This window comes from Pelobates fuscus, chromosome 4 (assembly GCF_036172605.1).
Source record: "Pelobates fuscus isolate aPelFus1 chromosome 4, aPelFus1.pri, whole genome shotgun sequence".
Lineage (NCBI taxonomy): Eukaryota > Metazoa > Chordata > Amphibia > Anura > Pelobatidae > Pelobates > Pelobates fuscus.
Window position 1 is genome coordinate 306,131,725 of NC_086320.1, and position 16,578 is coordinate 306,148,302.

The following is a 16,578-nucleotide window of genomic DNA, read 5'->3' on the forward strand; positions in this document are numbered from 1 at the left end:
TGACTCGGTTCTCTGCTGGAAACATTCTAATTGGTTCATAGATATATAGAATCTATCTATCTGTCTATGTATCTATGTATCTATCTATGTATCTATCTATCGATCTATCTATCGATGTAAAATAACAGAAGGTATTAGTATCTGATTATATATATATATATATATATATATATATATATAGATAGATAGATAGATAGATAGACACAGATGTGTGTAAATATACTTGTTATGTAACAAAAAAAATAATCTAAAATGATGATCTGGTGTTTGCGACAAACAAAAAATCAGACAAAAACTGAGTAAAAAAAAAACAAAACATACAGAACCACATCTACTATCTCTTCCACTTCCAAAGACCAAGCTCAAACTTCATTAAAAAGACAAACATCTGCAGGCACTGTTGTGGTTCACCTTTCACCTTTCTCCAAGATGTTAAAAAATAGGTTAGGGCTTGCAGAAAATGCTAATGACAAATCTGCTTATATTGTGCCCATTTTCATTAAACTATAAAGCTTGACAGTATTATACTCACTACACCAAGCCTACAACCTTCAAAAATGATTAAAACTAAAATGATTGCCAACTTTTAATCTTTGTAGTCCAACTTCAATCTTTATTAACTAAATTGTAGATATACGTGTATTATCCATTAGCTTAGAAAATAGAATGTTTTGAATGCTGATAATTCTATAAAGGCTAATAAATGAATATACTCCACAGTCAGCTATGTGCAATTAGTTAATAAGGCTGGGGGTAGCATACAGCACCCTACCCATGGACAGCTCCTGGATTGTCACTGTCCACCTGTCACCTACCAGAAGACACATGAGCACATCCATCCACGTTGATGGTGGTGAGGGACCAGCCTGCAACCAACTAAAATTTGAGAAAAAAAATCCTTCAAACTTATTTTAAACACATGACTGTCCACGTACACAAAAAGAATGGAACTAATTTAACAGTTTAACAGTGCCTTCATCATCACATCTTTTGTTGCCAAAGGAAAAAAAAAAAAAAAAAAGTGGGGAGGAAGGAAGGTCTGAGATAAGCTCAGGACTCCAGGCAGGCTTGGAAGGGGGTTAGGAGGAGTTTCTAAGACTCTCATTGGTCTGGAGGCTCCTGATGACTTTGTGCAGAGGGAACCTCCTGTCGTATAAATGGGGCAGAGCAGTCTTTATTATCTTAGCATCAAGGCAGCAGGTTTCTGCTAAGTTTGGAGTAACTACAAGACTGCATGACAGCAACCCCATAAGTACTAACCACCCGGGCTCTTAATCACAAGGAGTCTGCATGTCTAGACAATAGTCATGCTCAGCTTTGTGGACACAAGGACTTTGTTGCTGCTTGCAGTAACCCTATGCCTAGCAACATGTCAATGTAAGTGCCTTTTATTCTTTATAAAGAGAGCTCGGGGGGTTGCATGGTTGGCTGAGGATAAGGTTTAAAGAGGTTTGGTGTTGGTTAAATCCCTTTCTATCTGCTTTATTCTGTCCTACGCTGTTTAGGCTGCATATAGTAAATGGTAAAGGGATTTTTTTTTCTTTTTATGGTAACAATAAGCAGATGCTTTCTGCCTCTAGTTAGAATGGCCATTTGCCAATAATGAGCTCAGATGCTATTAAGTTCTGTATTGCTTTAGTGCACTGCATTGCATGGTATCCAAAAACAGCAATAAAGTTTTTTTGTTTTTGTTTTTTTAAATACATATTTGTAGAGTGGCTGAATGTTATTCTTCCAGTGTTTAGAGATGCAGAAAACAAAAGTTTCAGTGCTTGGCACATCTGGAAGCTTTGGGCGTTGTACATCATTGTCTGAACTTTCTGGGCGTCTAAAAGCCTCCCGTCGCGCGCCATCTAGTGGCGTCTGCGAGATACTGCAGGGGACCAAAACTCTCTAAGCAAACAGATGTTTGATTACTTTCCAGGGATAATTCTAATTAGTTTTACTATTATTATTTCTATCGATGGGGAATGTGTCTAGGAATAACTTAAGAAAATCATTCTCATCTCCCTGCATACAAATCAAAAAAAGATTTCTAATTTAAACTTTTAGAAGCAGTGGGCAGTGATTACCTGATATCCTATTGCTGCTGCCTGTAGAGACGTGTTTAAATAATCCCCTCTGCTCTCATACTTCCCATGTAGGGAGGGGGAGCAACACATTTATGGTGCCACTAGTGGATAAAAAGTTTTTTTCTAGACATTACCTCACTGTTTGAAGGAAATGGACGCTGTCCATTCTCTCATTATGTATGTTAAAACCCCATGAGGTCATCAATGTCTTTTGGATTGCAGCTCTCTTCACCCTCAGCCTTTTCCGTGCAAGCTGGGAGTGGTGGGAGCTGTGGCTCTTCCACAAGTGGAGAGATTGAGGACAATGTAAATATAAGTACCTAAAGATTTGTGTCAGATTGCCCAGCACTGTTAAATAGTGTTAGAGAATAAATTAAAAACAATATATGTGACATTACAGAACAGTGAAGCACAGGTCTTTAGTTAAGAAGTACAATGAAAATAAATAATGTTTAATATTGAAATCATGCATGTCTTAGTCTAATTACTCACTCCTTAACTTAGCTTACTTATTCTACACAAAGTAAAGGAATCCAATGCTTTGTGTATGCGCACTGGGCGTTTAAGGGTTAATAGGAGTCTGGTTTTTGTTACAGCTGCCTAAGGCTGTTCAGCCCCCACGTTGTACAGACTAGTTCACTGAAGAATGTAGCCAGCGGCCAGGGAATGTGTTCTAAGAATCACTGCGCCATCTAGTGGTCATTTTACACAACAACAAATACATAGCTATATATCTGTGATACATATTTGAAATCACAAATATATATATATTTAACTGCAGAGTAAGCACAATTTAAATATTCTGCAGATAACTGATATTCTTTACAAATATTTTTACTTATTGTCTTCACATATGCCACCACAATATTTTAGCATTAAACGCGTTGTTACTGTTCTCATTGGTAACAACGTGTTCTCATGGTAGTGGGCACCCTCCACTCCCTCCCCCTGAGATTTATAAGCAGATCCATATATAGATATTTTTTTTCACAAAATAGTTGGGTTTATCACTGAACCTGGAATTGTGGGAAACTAAAGGGGAACTTTCAACCTTTAGGCCTCGTTGTTAGCCTTAATTCATAACTTACAGGGTTAGTCACTAAAATGGGAATTGTTGGAATTCCAAGTAAATGCAAAGTGAATTTCAAGTCAGTAATTCCCTTTGGGCTATTTTGGCCTACATTTTGAAATTTACTTTAAATTCACATTGAGTGAATACAAAATAACCCTGCTGGCGACTAACTTTAACTATTGTGAAAATCCATTTATTTACACAATAGTGAATCATCAGGAATTCAGCAAGGGATCTTTGGCTAAATACCATATTGAAAAAATCTCCTAGTCAGCTATGTTTCCAGCTCAGTTATTTGACACTAAAAGTAGCATTTAACATGGGCAATCCCCAACAATTGACTGTTAAATGAATTAAAACAAATTGCAAAATGTAGAGGAAATGTACACAACAGAACAGTAGGGAAGATTCGTTTTTTCTACATCCCCTAATTTGGCCTAGATTTTGCCCAGTTCTCAGTGCATCTCAAGTTGCTGCTAATTAAGGCATCCCTCAACTAATTACTTAAATAATTGTGTCTCCATAACATTGATATTCATCAAACGTTTTTACTTCTTCCTAAAATTGACCACTCATTTATACTGTTGGAGAGGTGCACAAATAGCTGCAGAATTCTCCCAAATTTACCAAATGCTTGCTACTTTCATAATACTCTGGCACCCAGATCATTATATTTATACTTGAATAGCCAACTATTTTATTCTGGTCTGAACAATTCTGATACCCCGACATATAGGTGCTTACTTGTCTGTACTGGAGTCATATACCAATATACCAATATACCTACCTGTATATGGAAATCCTAAAACAAAAAAAATGTAATTTATTTATAATGTTACAATGCCTTTATTAGATGTGTTAAATATCAATTTGGAGATTGTGTTAATTTTAATCTGTTCTTTTTTTCCCCCCTCTCTCTCTCCCCCCATCACATTTGTGCCGTACAGATGAGGTCAGTATAGCTGCATGCGATTATCTTTCTCTACTCCCACATTTGTATGTTTACTTTTAGTAGAACCTGTTCCATTCATTGGATTTGCTACAGATTGCATGAACCCACCCAGACTTCCTGTATGGGCTGGATTTAAAGTGGGCTCTCTCATATAGGGGGCATCATGGCATGGGCAAATAATTCAGATGAGAAATCTGGAAACAAGCAAAAAATATCCCAAATGGATTTGCACTTTTGGAAAACAAGGGGATTTGGGAACCTTATGATCTGCCGCAACATTATGGATAAAGTCAGGTGTGGATGCAAAATGTGTTTCGTCGCAAATGGATTTGCTCACGAACTTGAAGATACTCCAGATAAATATTTACTCCGGTTTATACCTTTTTTTTTTCGTGCATGTTTCCAGATTTAACATTTTGGAATTATTAAAATCATGCATGGCTTGGGGTTTTTATATTGCTATTAAGATGTAGGATGTCAAACTATCATTATTGCAGTATTTATTAAGTTTATGTTTTGTTTTTCTTGATCTGTGGGTGAGGAAGCCAAATATCTTATGTTTCTCTTGTTGGAAATGAATGCAATTCTGGAAAAAAGGGCTGAATAAGAAGAGATCACTATTGAAACCAATAGAATGTCTCAACGCACTTTAGCCCCAGTATTGCACCTGTTTCCCTCGATAAATACCTATTGGACTTGATTCTATTATAAGAGATAAGTATTTTTCTGGTAACTGAATAGTACGTTTCCTATAAATATCAATGGAAAAAAACACTATTCAGTTACCAGAAATAGGATTGTCTCATTTGATTTAATCCAGCCCTTTTTAAACTAAACTGAGAATTATATTTCAGAGAGGGCTAATGTTTAGAAGATGTGATAGTTGCATGGTGTACTTTGGTACCTGTTGGTGTTTTGTTGTGGCACATTGTGTAGTTCAGACTAGTTCAAGTTATACATATTGGGCCTAGATATCAGTCATTATTAGAGGGACTGTCCTCATTGGGGCCTAAATTTGGGGTTATGGAAGTGTTTATGAGATCACATGGTGAAAACTGATTTGAGTGAACATTATTTCAAATATCTGATCGTGTTTTCTGATCACAGCAAAGCTTTTGTGCATTTTCTCCTAATCACACTACGCCCTGCAGAATAAAAAAGAAAATATAAAATAGACATTGCTTTGTTTAACTCTCAAAGTTGCTGGCTCTGTTTATATGTTATGTGGGACTTAAGTCAATGATTAAACTGCTGATGTATAACTTGATTTTATGAGGGAAATTTATGAGGGAGCAAGCAGGGTAGCTAGTTTTGAAAATGTAAGTAACTTAAAGTGTGATTAGGAAAAGTCGTGAGAGCTGTAATCAGAAAACCCATTTAGAATTGTTAAAAATTATAATTTGTAGGCCTTTTTCAGTTTTTACCGTTGTTGTCTCATTACATCCGGGAAAAAGAGAAATGTTTTGCTACAGGATTGGTTCATCTGTGGTCTCTGGCAGTACATCTACTGGGAGAACAACTCCCATCATGCTTTCTCGTAATGGCTGTACAGAATCCACCAAACTTTTCTTTGACATTTTGGCTTCTGTAATTACAATGTTATTAAAATCTGGAAATGCATTTTTCAAAGTTACGTTTGGTAACTTTGAAAAATGCAGACTGCAGACTGCAGACTGCCATGTATGTTTTTTATATCACACCGCTTCAAAATAAGTCGTTTTATAAGTATCCCTGACTAAAACATTGATGGCATCACTCTATAGGGTTTTGATTAATGATCCAACAAGCACCATTTTGATCAAAAGATGTGAAATCAGATAATTATTGTTTGCCTATTGGGGTGATTTCCTCTCCGTGTAACACTCAGAAATCTGCTTTTATTATTAAAAGTCTGTCTAATCTAATCTGTAGGAAAGTATATTGTATTGGTACTGTGGCCTCTATTTGGTTAGAACATTGAGAACTGGCCTACTTATGGTAGAGCAAATTATTTGATTGACATTTGACAGTTTATTGGCTAATGGTGCAATATAGGGGGTCAAAAGGTAAAATTCAAGCTTCTGTAGAACTTCAACTCTTATGATGCTTTGTCGGCCTTAAGGCTATCAATCCATCATGGAAGTTGCAGTTTTACAAGAAATGGGCTATTAGTGGCCAACCTTGGTTTGCAGTAATGCTGTGTATAGGAATACGTTTGTCTTTGCATTCATTTTGCATTCATAGTACTAGATATTTCTAGGTTTAGATTATCTGTAATGTATGTCTTGCATCATGATGATTTATGTGACTTGACTGAGCATGTTCTTTCCAACAGGAAAACGAAGGACGGAAGGGGCCTCAGGGAGATAGGGTAAGGAATCCTAAAGCTTGTTCTGCTCTTGTAACATGAGACCAATATTCTAATATTATAACCTGAATCAGATATTATATGAAGAAGTAGATAAAAAACAACATTGCTGATAAATCAATAATTTTTCTAATACTGCAATGACTACTAAAATAAAATTACCACAGTCACGGCCCTTCAATAACCACCATATATCAGTTGATAAGCAGAGGGGCCGTTATAGGGTTATGGGAAGATTGAGTCCCTCAGCATCCGAGGGACATAGACAGAAGTATAAAAACACATACATGGAAACATGGAAACACTAACTCTAACACGGTTATTCGCTAAATTAAGAATTCCAAGCGAATTCAAAGTGAAATTAAAATGTAAGGCCGATCTAGCTGTAAAGGAAACATAGCTTATTTAGAGAAGGTTTCCAGTTCGGCTATTTTTGCATTGAGTTTGAAATTCACTTTTAATTCTCACTTGAGTAAAGAGTTAGTATTATGTGATCCATTGCACTAAAGGCGTGTTCAGGCCTGCAACAGAAGTATAATAGGCAACTTGCTTATGGCAATCTACATTCCTGTCACCTTTCTAAGTCAACATTATTGAGTAGATGTCATTTGTGTTTGTAGGGTCTTCCAGGCAACCCAGGCAGAGACGGCGACGATGGACTTCCAGGCTTACCGGGCCCACCTGGTCTTCCTGGAGCCCCTGGCCTTGGCGGAGTAAGGATTTAAATCTTAATATCAGCTTCTGATTCCCTAGACCAGGAGTAGGCAACTCTTTAGCTCCACTGATGTCGTGGGCTACATTTCCCATTATGTTTTTATAGCCATAATGATGGCAAAGTATCAGGGGACATGAAGGTGGCCTACTCCTACCCTAGACTTAAAATCTCAGAGATGTCACACTAATTCATCACACACGAGTCACACGAGTCCAACATAAACAAATGTTGTTTTATTGATCTCATTAAGAGATTTTTGTACTTAGTACTTGATAATATCATTCTATATCACATTCTAAATGTTCTGGATGAAAAATTCCCACGACGATCAGATTTGAGTAGGAAATCTAGAATTAAGGTTGTGCTCATTAGGCAAGGATGGACAAAATATATATGCTTAGTCCATTCTGTTATGAGCATTTTGATATCTATTAGAAATACAGATCATATAAAGCACACATTCCTGAACCATCCATGGCCTTGCAGGTATAATTACTATACAGCAAATGCATGAATCAGGCACATTTGGTCATCAATTGCTTAGATCTCACAAAGTTCTATGGTGGGTCAACCATAAAACACTCTTGTCCACACTAGGACTTTGGGTTGATAAATTGTATAAGCATTAGAGAGAATTATACTAGCTACTAGTTTGAGGCCAGTCCGAACCTTAGAAATTCGAACAAATCAATATTTCCACGACCTAAAAATAAAATTGATACTATAATTTTTTCTTATCTTCCTCAGAATTTTGCTGCTCAGTATGACTCATCGAAAGCAGGCGGTGAACCAGGACCACAGGTGTGTAAATATATAGACTATGTAACGTTCATTCTGATTACAGTCCATGCCCTAAGGAAAAGTGACAATATCTGGTGTATACATTGTTCTAAAACATTTTCTAAAAAAACTCATAGATACAAGCTATAACTTTTACAAAATATAGATCATTTTGTGTTTATAAGAATTCCAATTTAAATGGTCACATTTTTTTTCTAAGACATAGATTAACAAGGGCAATACAAATACTAGGCCACAATAGCAAAACTGAACAGATGACTTGGAGAAAGGATCCAGTTTTGTTGTTTTATCTCGCGATTTGCAATGACCTTCTTAATTTTAGGTTTAGTCAATTAGGAAACAGAAGTCCATGAGCATGTTTGAGGTTATAACTCCCGTTGTGCACATGCCCACATGTTGACTGGATGTTAAAGTCCATCGAGCTTTTGGATGCATTTATAGTGTGTACTATACAATTCTATGACTTAGTTCCTTCAGTCAACTGTTAACATAGAAACACAATGTCAGATTTAGCATTCTGAATCTATATATCAGAGTACCTGACACACTCACCAGTGGAGGAGATTCTAGTCAAACATTTCTTGAAGACCAACCTGGGAAATAAGTAGAGCTTGTTTATTGTAACTTCTCACTTCTTGCCATAGGGGTAAAATGTGAGGTTCCCTGTTCCACCAGAACTTCACTTCTAGTTAAAGTGGCATTGACATCCACTATAATATTTGCTATATATTGTTCTTCTCAGGGGTGTCTCCTTTTCTTTCGAACGGCCTGCCTACCCCTATCACACTCTCCCCTAGTCTTCAATTGTTTAAGAAATTCCTCAACCCATCTGTTCAGAAATGCTTATGGCCTTCCAGTGTAACATTTGTTTTCATGGCAGCGCGCACATGGGCTTAGTTATGAGCACAACATGGCTGTGACATTGTGTAGCATCCCAAAAGTGCCATGTACTTTGGGCAGAGTCATGGTGTGCTGTCATTGGAATTAATTATGTGGTAGGTGCGTTACTTACCACAGCAGCAAAAACAGGCTGCCATGATGCTAAACAACACAAATTACTTGTTCTACACATGTGATGGAAAACAATCTAAGTCTGCAGCCTGCAGGATATTTATTAAAGTGCAATAAACTGCAAAATTAGCTTTTTATTATATGAATGCCTATTAATATCTAGTATACTAGAGTGCATGGGTGGCCAAAAGCAATACTCTCAGCCGTAGGCTGTAGTTGTTTGTTCAGCATAATATAATGATATTGTCCAGGATATTTCAAGTAATACTTATGAGCTGTATTTATATACCTCACTTTTGTGGACTAAATCATTTATTTTGCAGGGTATAATGGGACCTCAAGGACCCCAAGGACAATCCGGACTTCCAGTAAGTTTAATACAAGTTTCCAAAATGTTTCTAAGCTTTAATGTGCCTTAACGTGAATTCACCTGTATGAGTGGTAGTGCTTTCTAAACACCATTTAGTGAGTGCGGGTCGCTGTTTGCTGATGTTGGATCTACCAAGATGTAATGTTTCAATCAGTTGCATTTCTATTTCAGGGCTCACAAGGATTTCAAGGACTTCCCGGTGAACCTGGTGAACCAGGTCAAACTGTAAGTCTTCCAAAAATAAATACTTTTTTGACATTTTCTATTATTTACCTAATTAAACATTTATTGTTAAATTTGACTTTTATCATTTGGTTATTTTAGGGCCCTGTTGGTTCAAGAGGTCCAGGTGGTTCCCCTGGAAAACCCGGTGAAGATGTAAGTATAATGTAGACTACTTACTCATTTGTTTCCTGTAGAAAGACAATGTATTAAATTATGCAATACAGCCTCTAACATGAATAATATAAAATGGACTGTATTAGATGTTATGCTAGAGGCCAGTGAATGTTTTTGTAGTTCAAGATCCACAACATTTAATGAGGAGGCAAACTATGTGAGTAAGGAATTGGAGAAGTGATCATACATATAAAAGGCCTAGAGAAAAAGGACTATTCATAAAATAGAATCACGAAACAGGTCCATTGGTAGAAATGCCCCAAGGAGGATGTCCATTCAAAGTGATCAACAAAGGAAAGAGTTCCATCCATACAAAAGCTTCAGGGTATACTTTGACCACAGAGATGACCCTTGAAGAAGGCCCTTCCATACAATGGAACAAGAGGCAATGTCTTGTCAAAGAAATTTCAAAATCAAGAATCTATCCACACTATAAACATAAAGTGGTAATGGTAATGTGTTAAAAGACATGGATCATGTGTGCTAAGGGTTCTAGAGCTCTATAATAGACTGGTGAGCAATATATGTAAAATTCTTACAGTTTTTTAACTTAGTATTTAAATATCCTAAGTTTGCAAGTTGGCTATGAGACCATTTTAGACCTGGCACATCTCAGGTTGCTTCAGGCCATATACTACTTTAGTGAATAAGATCACAAGATTGTATTTCTAATTATCTTGCAGAGAGTTGATGGAGGAAACTGAGAGTAAGATATTGTTGCTCTGGTTAGCAAGCTGATTTATTTTTTATGTCTTCATAATTAACAAACATGTTCCTTCTTTTGTTTAGGGTATACCAGGCAAATCAGGACGACCAGGTGATAGAGGCACAGTTGGACCCCAGGTAAGGAGAAAGTTTACTGCTAATACAATATCTAGCAAGAGGTTATAACGATCATCTGTTTAACAGACTGAATAATTAACCTCCTTTTTTTATTTCAGGGTGCTCGTGGTTTCCCCGGAACTCCCGGACTCCCCGGATTTAAAGGAATTAGAGTAAGTTACTACTTCATTAAATATATGGTCAAATTTAGGTTTCCATTTCATTACAAAAGCTAATTTGTATATTAAAATGTATTTACACTTAGTGTCAACTGAGAGATACAGTACATACGTCTACAATGTTAAGGATGATATGTTCTAGTACTATGTTCTAGTCCACTGTCTGTCCACTATCTAGAAAAGAGCACACAATACGTGGCTCTTCCAATTTTTTTAAATATCATTTTGTAGCATTGTATTATTTGAAAATGTGGACGGTTAAAATAAATACATTAAACAAACTTGAACTACTCAAAGGACTAATGGCAGATGTTAAAGGTATGTAAAAGAAAAATGCTTATTTTTCAATAAATTGGAAATAATCAAAAAGGGAATTGCAAAATTTTGGATGAAAATGTTACCTATGAAACATACTTTAACTCAGCGGTATTTTCCAGCTGGGCTATTGTATCTTAAAATCTCAAAATGTTCCCTGTTTCTAGTTTATTGAATACATTCCAATGTGTTGGACATTTAGCAGCAATGGTACCTGTTAGCTGTATGTCAGATATCAGTATTATGTCAACCAGTTAGCATTTTTGGATAAGGAAATAACAATGGCTTCATCATTCAGATCTAATTAACAATTGTAGTTTACAATGTATTGGTCTTGAAACAGATTTAGACGGTCTAGAAATAATGATTGCAATGGAAAGAAACACCAATCTCAATAATCATGTAAAAAAACTTCATATGGGACTACAGGAAAGCATCATTGGGAATTTACATGAATAAAATGACTATTTTATGGTATTATGATGCTAACATCTAGATTTTCATTTCATAGGGTCACAATGGTCTTGATGGACAGAAGGGAGCCCCAGGTGCTGCTGGTGTCAAGGTAACATGAAATGTTATGACTTGTACTAGAATGTGCTCTATACTATGATGGCACCTGTTTGGTACAAATTGACAGATTAATACTGGAATTCTTGTCAATGGAAGGCACGTGATATGGAGTGCTGTTCCTTGTCCTGTTGCATGTAATACACTATCTGGTTACCCCAAAACTAGTATCGAGCCTTATTGTAGGATTTAGCTTTATTGCAATTACTAAATTCAGTACTATCTAGTCAATAAAAGGAAGTCTCATAAATCTACTAAATATCAAAGCTCAGATACAGAGCATTTAAATGTTTATTTTATTAGCATTAGAAAATAATAAAAAAAAATCCTTGCCTTCACAGGAAGTAAAGCAGCTTCACACATTAATGTTTTTTCTTTCCCATTCGTGTACCTAGAAATGATTCAGCGTTCGTTGTTGTATGCAAGTACACCTGTCACTGCAATGTGCTCATCAGGGCACAATATTGTATCATTGGCATTGACAATACTGCTGTGTTGCTATAGAAACAAATTAATTTGCAGGAATTAAATATACAAGAAATTTTAAATGGTTACATAACCATTCTTATTCAATTATCAATAGAATAGCATCAATCCTCCAATGTAATATACATACAGGCAAATAAATAGGTTGTTCTTAAATGTTACCCAAGTTTTAAACCATGGTGCTTCATTTATGGATGTCAAACTCTGAGCTATCATAAGTATAATTTCATCAGATTTGTTTTTGGAGACCGGAGAACCTAAATTGTCCATCTTTGAAATTTCTCTGTAATGTCTGGATAAGATCTCGAAAACTGGACATAATATTATCCTGGAAATGATGATCGTGGCATAAATGTTTCCACTACTTTACAAAAATGTTAAATATTCTTGAACAATAATCATGTCGATAAAGAAGAAACAAAAATTCTTAACAGTGGTATTGTAAAAATGACCACCATTTATATAAAATACACATACAGGGGTCGGTGCATTAAAAAAGCAACATATAAAGTTTCAAAACTATTTAAAATCCTGTATATTAATTCAAAATATAGGGAAGTGGTAACACCATACGTCATACTTACATATCTCGCTCGCCCCTGTATCCCAAAACCTGAATATTGGTGGGAAAAATGGAATTTTAACATCGGACATTCACATTCAAGATGCTTTACTTACTATTAAATTACTATATTGCTTAAACTTTTGAAAGAGGCTGTCCTCCAAATTCGTAGGACTCTTCTGTAATGTTTCTTGCTTGATTGCCTACATTCTACAGAATACCATAGAAACTGGAGGGATGTCAATTAATTGTGATGAGTGACAAAAGTTTTTAATCCATTTACTTTTCCTTTATAGGGAGAAAATGGTGCCAATGGTGAAAATGGATCCCCCGGCCAATCTGTAAGTATTAATTTTTTTATTATTATAATTATCATTATTGTTTCTAATTCATAACATTGTACCTATGACAAACCTAAATTGTGGTCAAACCACCATTAATGCTAAGACATGCCTACACCCACAGGCACCAACCAATCATATGCTAATTAACAGTGAAAGACATATTGCCTCGCAATGATTGTAATATTATGCAAGATATTATAACAGTTCCCATTATCTTCTGTGGTTGACTTAGAGATCATCAATACCAAGAGTGGAAAGGTTACCTGCCCTGACTCCATACTTAATCCATTAAATCCAAATAGACATAATCACTTCTAGCCGTTTAAGGTAGAGCACATAGCACATATTTTCAACATATATCAGTTATAATTATTAGATCAATAGTCCTCATAACACCACTGACAATATCATTGTCACACTGACAATATCATTGAGACAACTTAAAAAATTGGATTTTTTAAATAAACATTTAAACATTTCTCCCTTTTTTTGTACTTTTAGGGAGCTCGTGGTCTTTCAGGTGAAAGAGGACGTATCGGACCCGCCGGCCCAGCTGTAAGTGTATTACCACATTCGTCATTTAAAAAACCTAACTCAAGGAATGGATAACCCTGATTATCATAAATTAAATTTTTGACTCATTTTTTATTACATTTTTATGAATGATGTCATAGAAACCTTGCACTCTGTCTCTCATTTCTTTCACTGATATTGTAAATTTTTAAATAAGCTAATATTTTGTGTATTTTTCTTTCCTGTAGGGTGCTCGTGGAAGCGATGGTAGCAATGGTCCAACTGGTCCAGCTGTAAGTATAAACTTGTTATGTTATTTTCTTAAAGCTATGTCAAGGCTGAAACAGGAAATATAAGATTTTTTTGCACCTGTCTTCCACTATCAAGATCTCATTTTTTTAAGTGTTATCTCTTGCAAATGTATTGCTATCAACACACCCATTACTTACTATCTATAAAAAATTATCATTTTGTTTTTGCAAATTATTCACTTGTTTCTTTTGCAGAGCTCATGTGTTCAAAAAATATTGTAGTTTAGAATTTTAAACCTTTATATGCCATAGTTCTGTTTAGAAATGCTGTACTATGGCTAAAAAAGGTTACATTTAGCAGAATGGTGCTGATATTAAGTTTTTAGAGAAAATAAAAAAAATAAAAAAAACTGATATTGTTAACCTGTTTAGTTTCATACTTACTTATTTAAAATGTTCCTAAAATGTTACAATGTGCTTATCTATTTCTGAATTTATTAGTAACGACCCTTTTTCTAAACATACTCTCATGCATCTATAATTTAATTTGTGAATCAAAAAAAGTATATATTTGCCAATTTCTAACAGTTTCTGTATTGATTGTAGGGTCCTATTGGTTCTGCTGGGGCTCCTGGTCTCCCTGGTGCTCCTGGAGCTAAGGTATGTTGGTCATATTCTCTACCTGCACACAGCATTATGTTATTGCTAAGAGTATCATTTTTTACATTTATTTAATTTTTTTATTTATTTATTATTTTCTACAAATTTACATCAATTTACACATATAACAAAATGTGAACGAAAAAAGAAACAAAAATAGTATAGCTTCACATTCAATTTCTTTTGGATTTTAAAAGTGTTAACACTTCTGAATTTATCAAATGGGTCATTCCTTCCCCTTATCTACATTAGACTCCCATAAATTATATACTTGTGTTACTAAAAATTTCCTTTCTGAGCAAAAGTGCTATGTTTATAACAACTATTTAAATGTATCTGTCTAATTAAATTTATCTTGCGCGGTCTATCAGTTTTAACCAGTTGTTGAAGCTTTCTGCAATGCAATAAAGACCCATTTGAAACTGAGAAGAGTCTAGCTTATATTGTAAAGCTATGTTATCATAAAGTTGGACCCTGGCCTTACAACAAATATCATTTAATGGCTTAGATGAGCATGGCAACCTATAAAATATGGATTTCAATGGGAACTAATGAAGCTCAATGTCACTATTCGATGAGTGTAACTTACACAGAGAGACCAGCCTCCATATTGTAGAGCTATGCCACAATTTATTTCACAAATGATTAACTTCCTATTCTAAATAATTCAATGAGGAACATACCCATAGTCTATTTGTAAATTATCTCACTTTTGGATATTATACTACCTTTGTAGTTAAGACATGTAGATATGGAACCCTGAACCAACTAGTTGAAGGCTTATCATTTCTCTATTGTGCAAAATTTTAATGAGTAAAGTTTGCATGATTTAATATTTTAGGGTGAAATCGGACCTTCTGGTAACACTGGACCTACTGGAGCTGCAGGTGGAAGAGGTGAACCCGGACCCCCTGGCGCTGTCGGCCCTGTTGGACCCGCTGTAAGTTAATATTATAGAAATAAATAAATAAAATATTCCCCAACAACAAAAGTTAATAAAAAAATACTTAATTAATCTTTTTTTTTCTAGGGAAACCCTGGTGCTAATGGTGTTAACGGTGCTAAAGGCGCTGCTGTGAGTATCTAAATCTATGTAACTATTTTATCCTATGCGGCACTTGTTGCATTATTGATAATATTGGAGTAATAATGTTATATGTATTATTATTGCAGGGTCTTCCTGGAACGTCTGGTGCTCCTGGTCTTCCCGGTGCACGTGGTATCCCTGGCCCATCAGGACCTGTTGGACCTACTGGTGCAAGAGGTCTTTCTGTAAGTAAACGCTGTATCAGAATGTTCTGGTGTTTATTATTAACTCTATTAACTACCATTAAGCATTATATGAACAGTACAACTTGACTTTTCATATTTTGGTCATCATATATTCCTATCATATATACTGACAATAACCTTTTTGGTTTAGGGTGATCCTGGTGTAGCTGGTGGAAAAGGAGACACTGGATCAAAGGGTGAACCTGTAAGTACCTTTATTTAAATATCATTTTCATGTTCAGTTTTTTTTGTGCTTCAACATCCTTGTTTGACATTTGTTCTTTGCACTTAGGGAACTTCTGGTGCCCAAGGTCCTGCTGGTCCCTCTGGAGAGGAAGGAAAGAGAGGTCCAAATGGTGAAGCTGGATCATCTGGTCCTGCTGGCAATGCTGGAATTAGAGTACGTTTGATACTATTTTGCTAGCTAGGCAAAACACACACTGGGTAAAAGCATAGAGATTATTGTAAAGAAGATACAAGATTCCTCTGGCCAAAAAGTTAGGTTTTCACATAGGTTAACCTTTAAAACGATTACATAGATTCCAAGGTTTTGCCTGGATAAATGTGAGACTGATAAAGAGATGATTTGGTTTTTGATTTAATTTTTCTTAACTTTAGCTAATTGTCTCCTGGATACAGCATAAGGAGAGAGTGCTTAAATGAGACAATTTTTTAACATTTACTTCTGTCAATAATGAAAAGGAGAAGGGACCAACTCTGGGCATGATTAAGTTGTCTTAAGATTCACTTGTCTGATTATCATAAAATATACTTATTGTATTTAGTTATCACTAAATTTGCATTTTGTGATGTTATCTTATCATTTATTGGTTAAAATCAACAGATCATATAGATCAATTAGAAT

The 16,578-nt window shown here is 35.5% G+C and overlaps 1 protein-coding gene across 1 annotated transcript in view; it reads left to right on the forward strand.

The window, feature by feature from the left end:
• The first annotated feature begins 1,175 nt into the window (after positions 1-1,175).
• The window catches only part of COL1A2 (collagen type I alpha 2 chain), a 31,164-nt gene continuing 15,761 nt past the window's right edge, over positions 1,176-16,578 (forward strand). The window contains exons 1-20 of the mRNA XM_063452263.1: positions 1,176-1,381; positions 6,131-6,141; positions 6,421-6,446; positions 7,064-7,156; positions 7,906-7,959; positions 9,294-9,338; positions 9,512-9,565; positions 9,665-9,718; positions 10,529-10,582; positions 10,681-10,734; positions 11,567-11,620; positions 12,970-13,014; positions 13,519-13,572; positions 13,779-13,823; positions 14,388-14,441; positions 15,283-15,381; positions 15,472-15,516; positions 15,615-15,713; positions 15,865-15,918; positions 16,006-16,113. Of these exons, the coding sequence (XP_063308333.1) occupies positions 1,308-1,381; positions 6,131-6,141; positions 6,421-6,446; positions 7,064-7,156; positions 7,906-7,959; positions 9,294-9,338; positions 9,512-9,565; positions 9,665-9,718; positions 10,529-10,582; positions 10,681-10,734; positions 11,567-11,620; positions 12,970-13,014; positions 13,519-13,572; positions 13,779-13,823; positions 14,388-14,441; positions 15,283-15,381; positions 15,472-15,516; positions 15,615-15,713; positions 15,865-15,918; positions 16,006-16,113 (1,176 nt within the window). The 5' untranslated portion in view covers positions 1,176-1,307. The remainder of the gene's footprint in view (positions 1,382-6,130; positions 6,142-6,420; positions 6,447-7,063; positions 7,157-7,905; positions 7,960-9,293; positions 9,339-9,511; positions 9,566-9,664; positions 9,719-10,528; positions 10,583-10,680; positions 10,735-11,566; positions 11,621-12,969; positions 13,015-13,518; positions 13,573-13,778; positions 13,824-14,387; positions 14,442-15,282; positions 15,382-15,471; positions 15,517-15,614; positions 15,714-15,864; positions 15,919-16,005; positions 16,114-16,578) is intronic.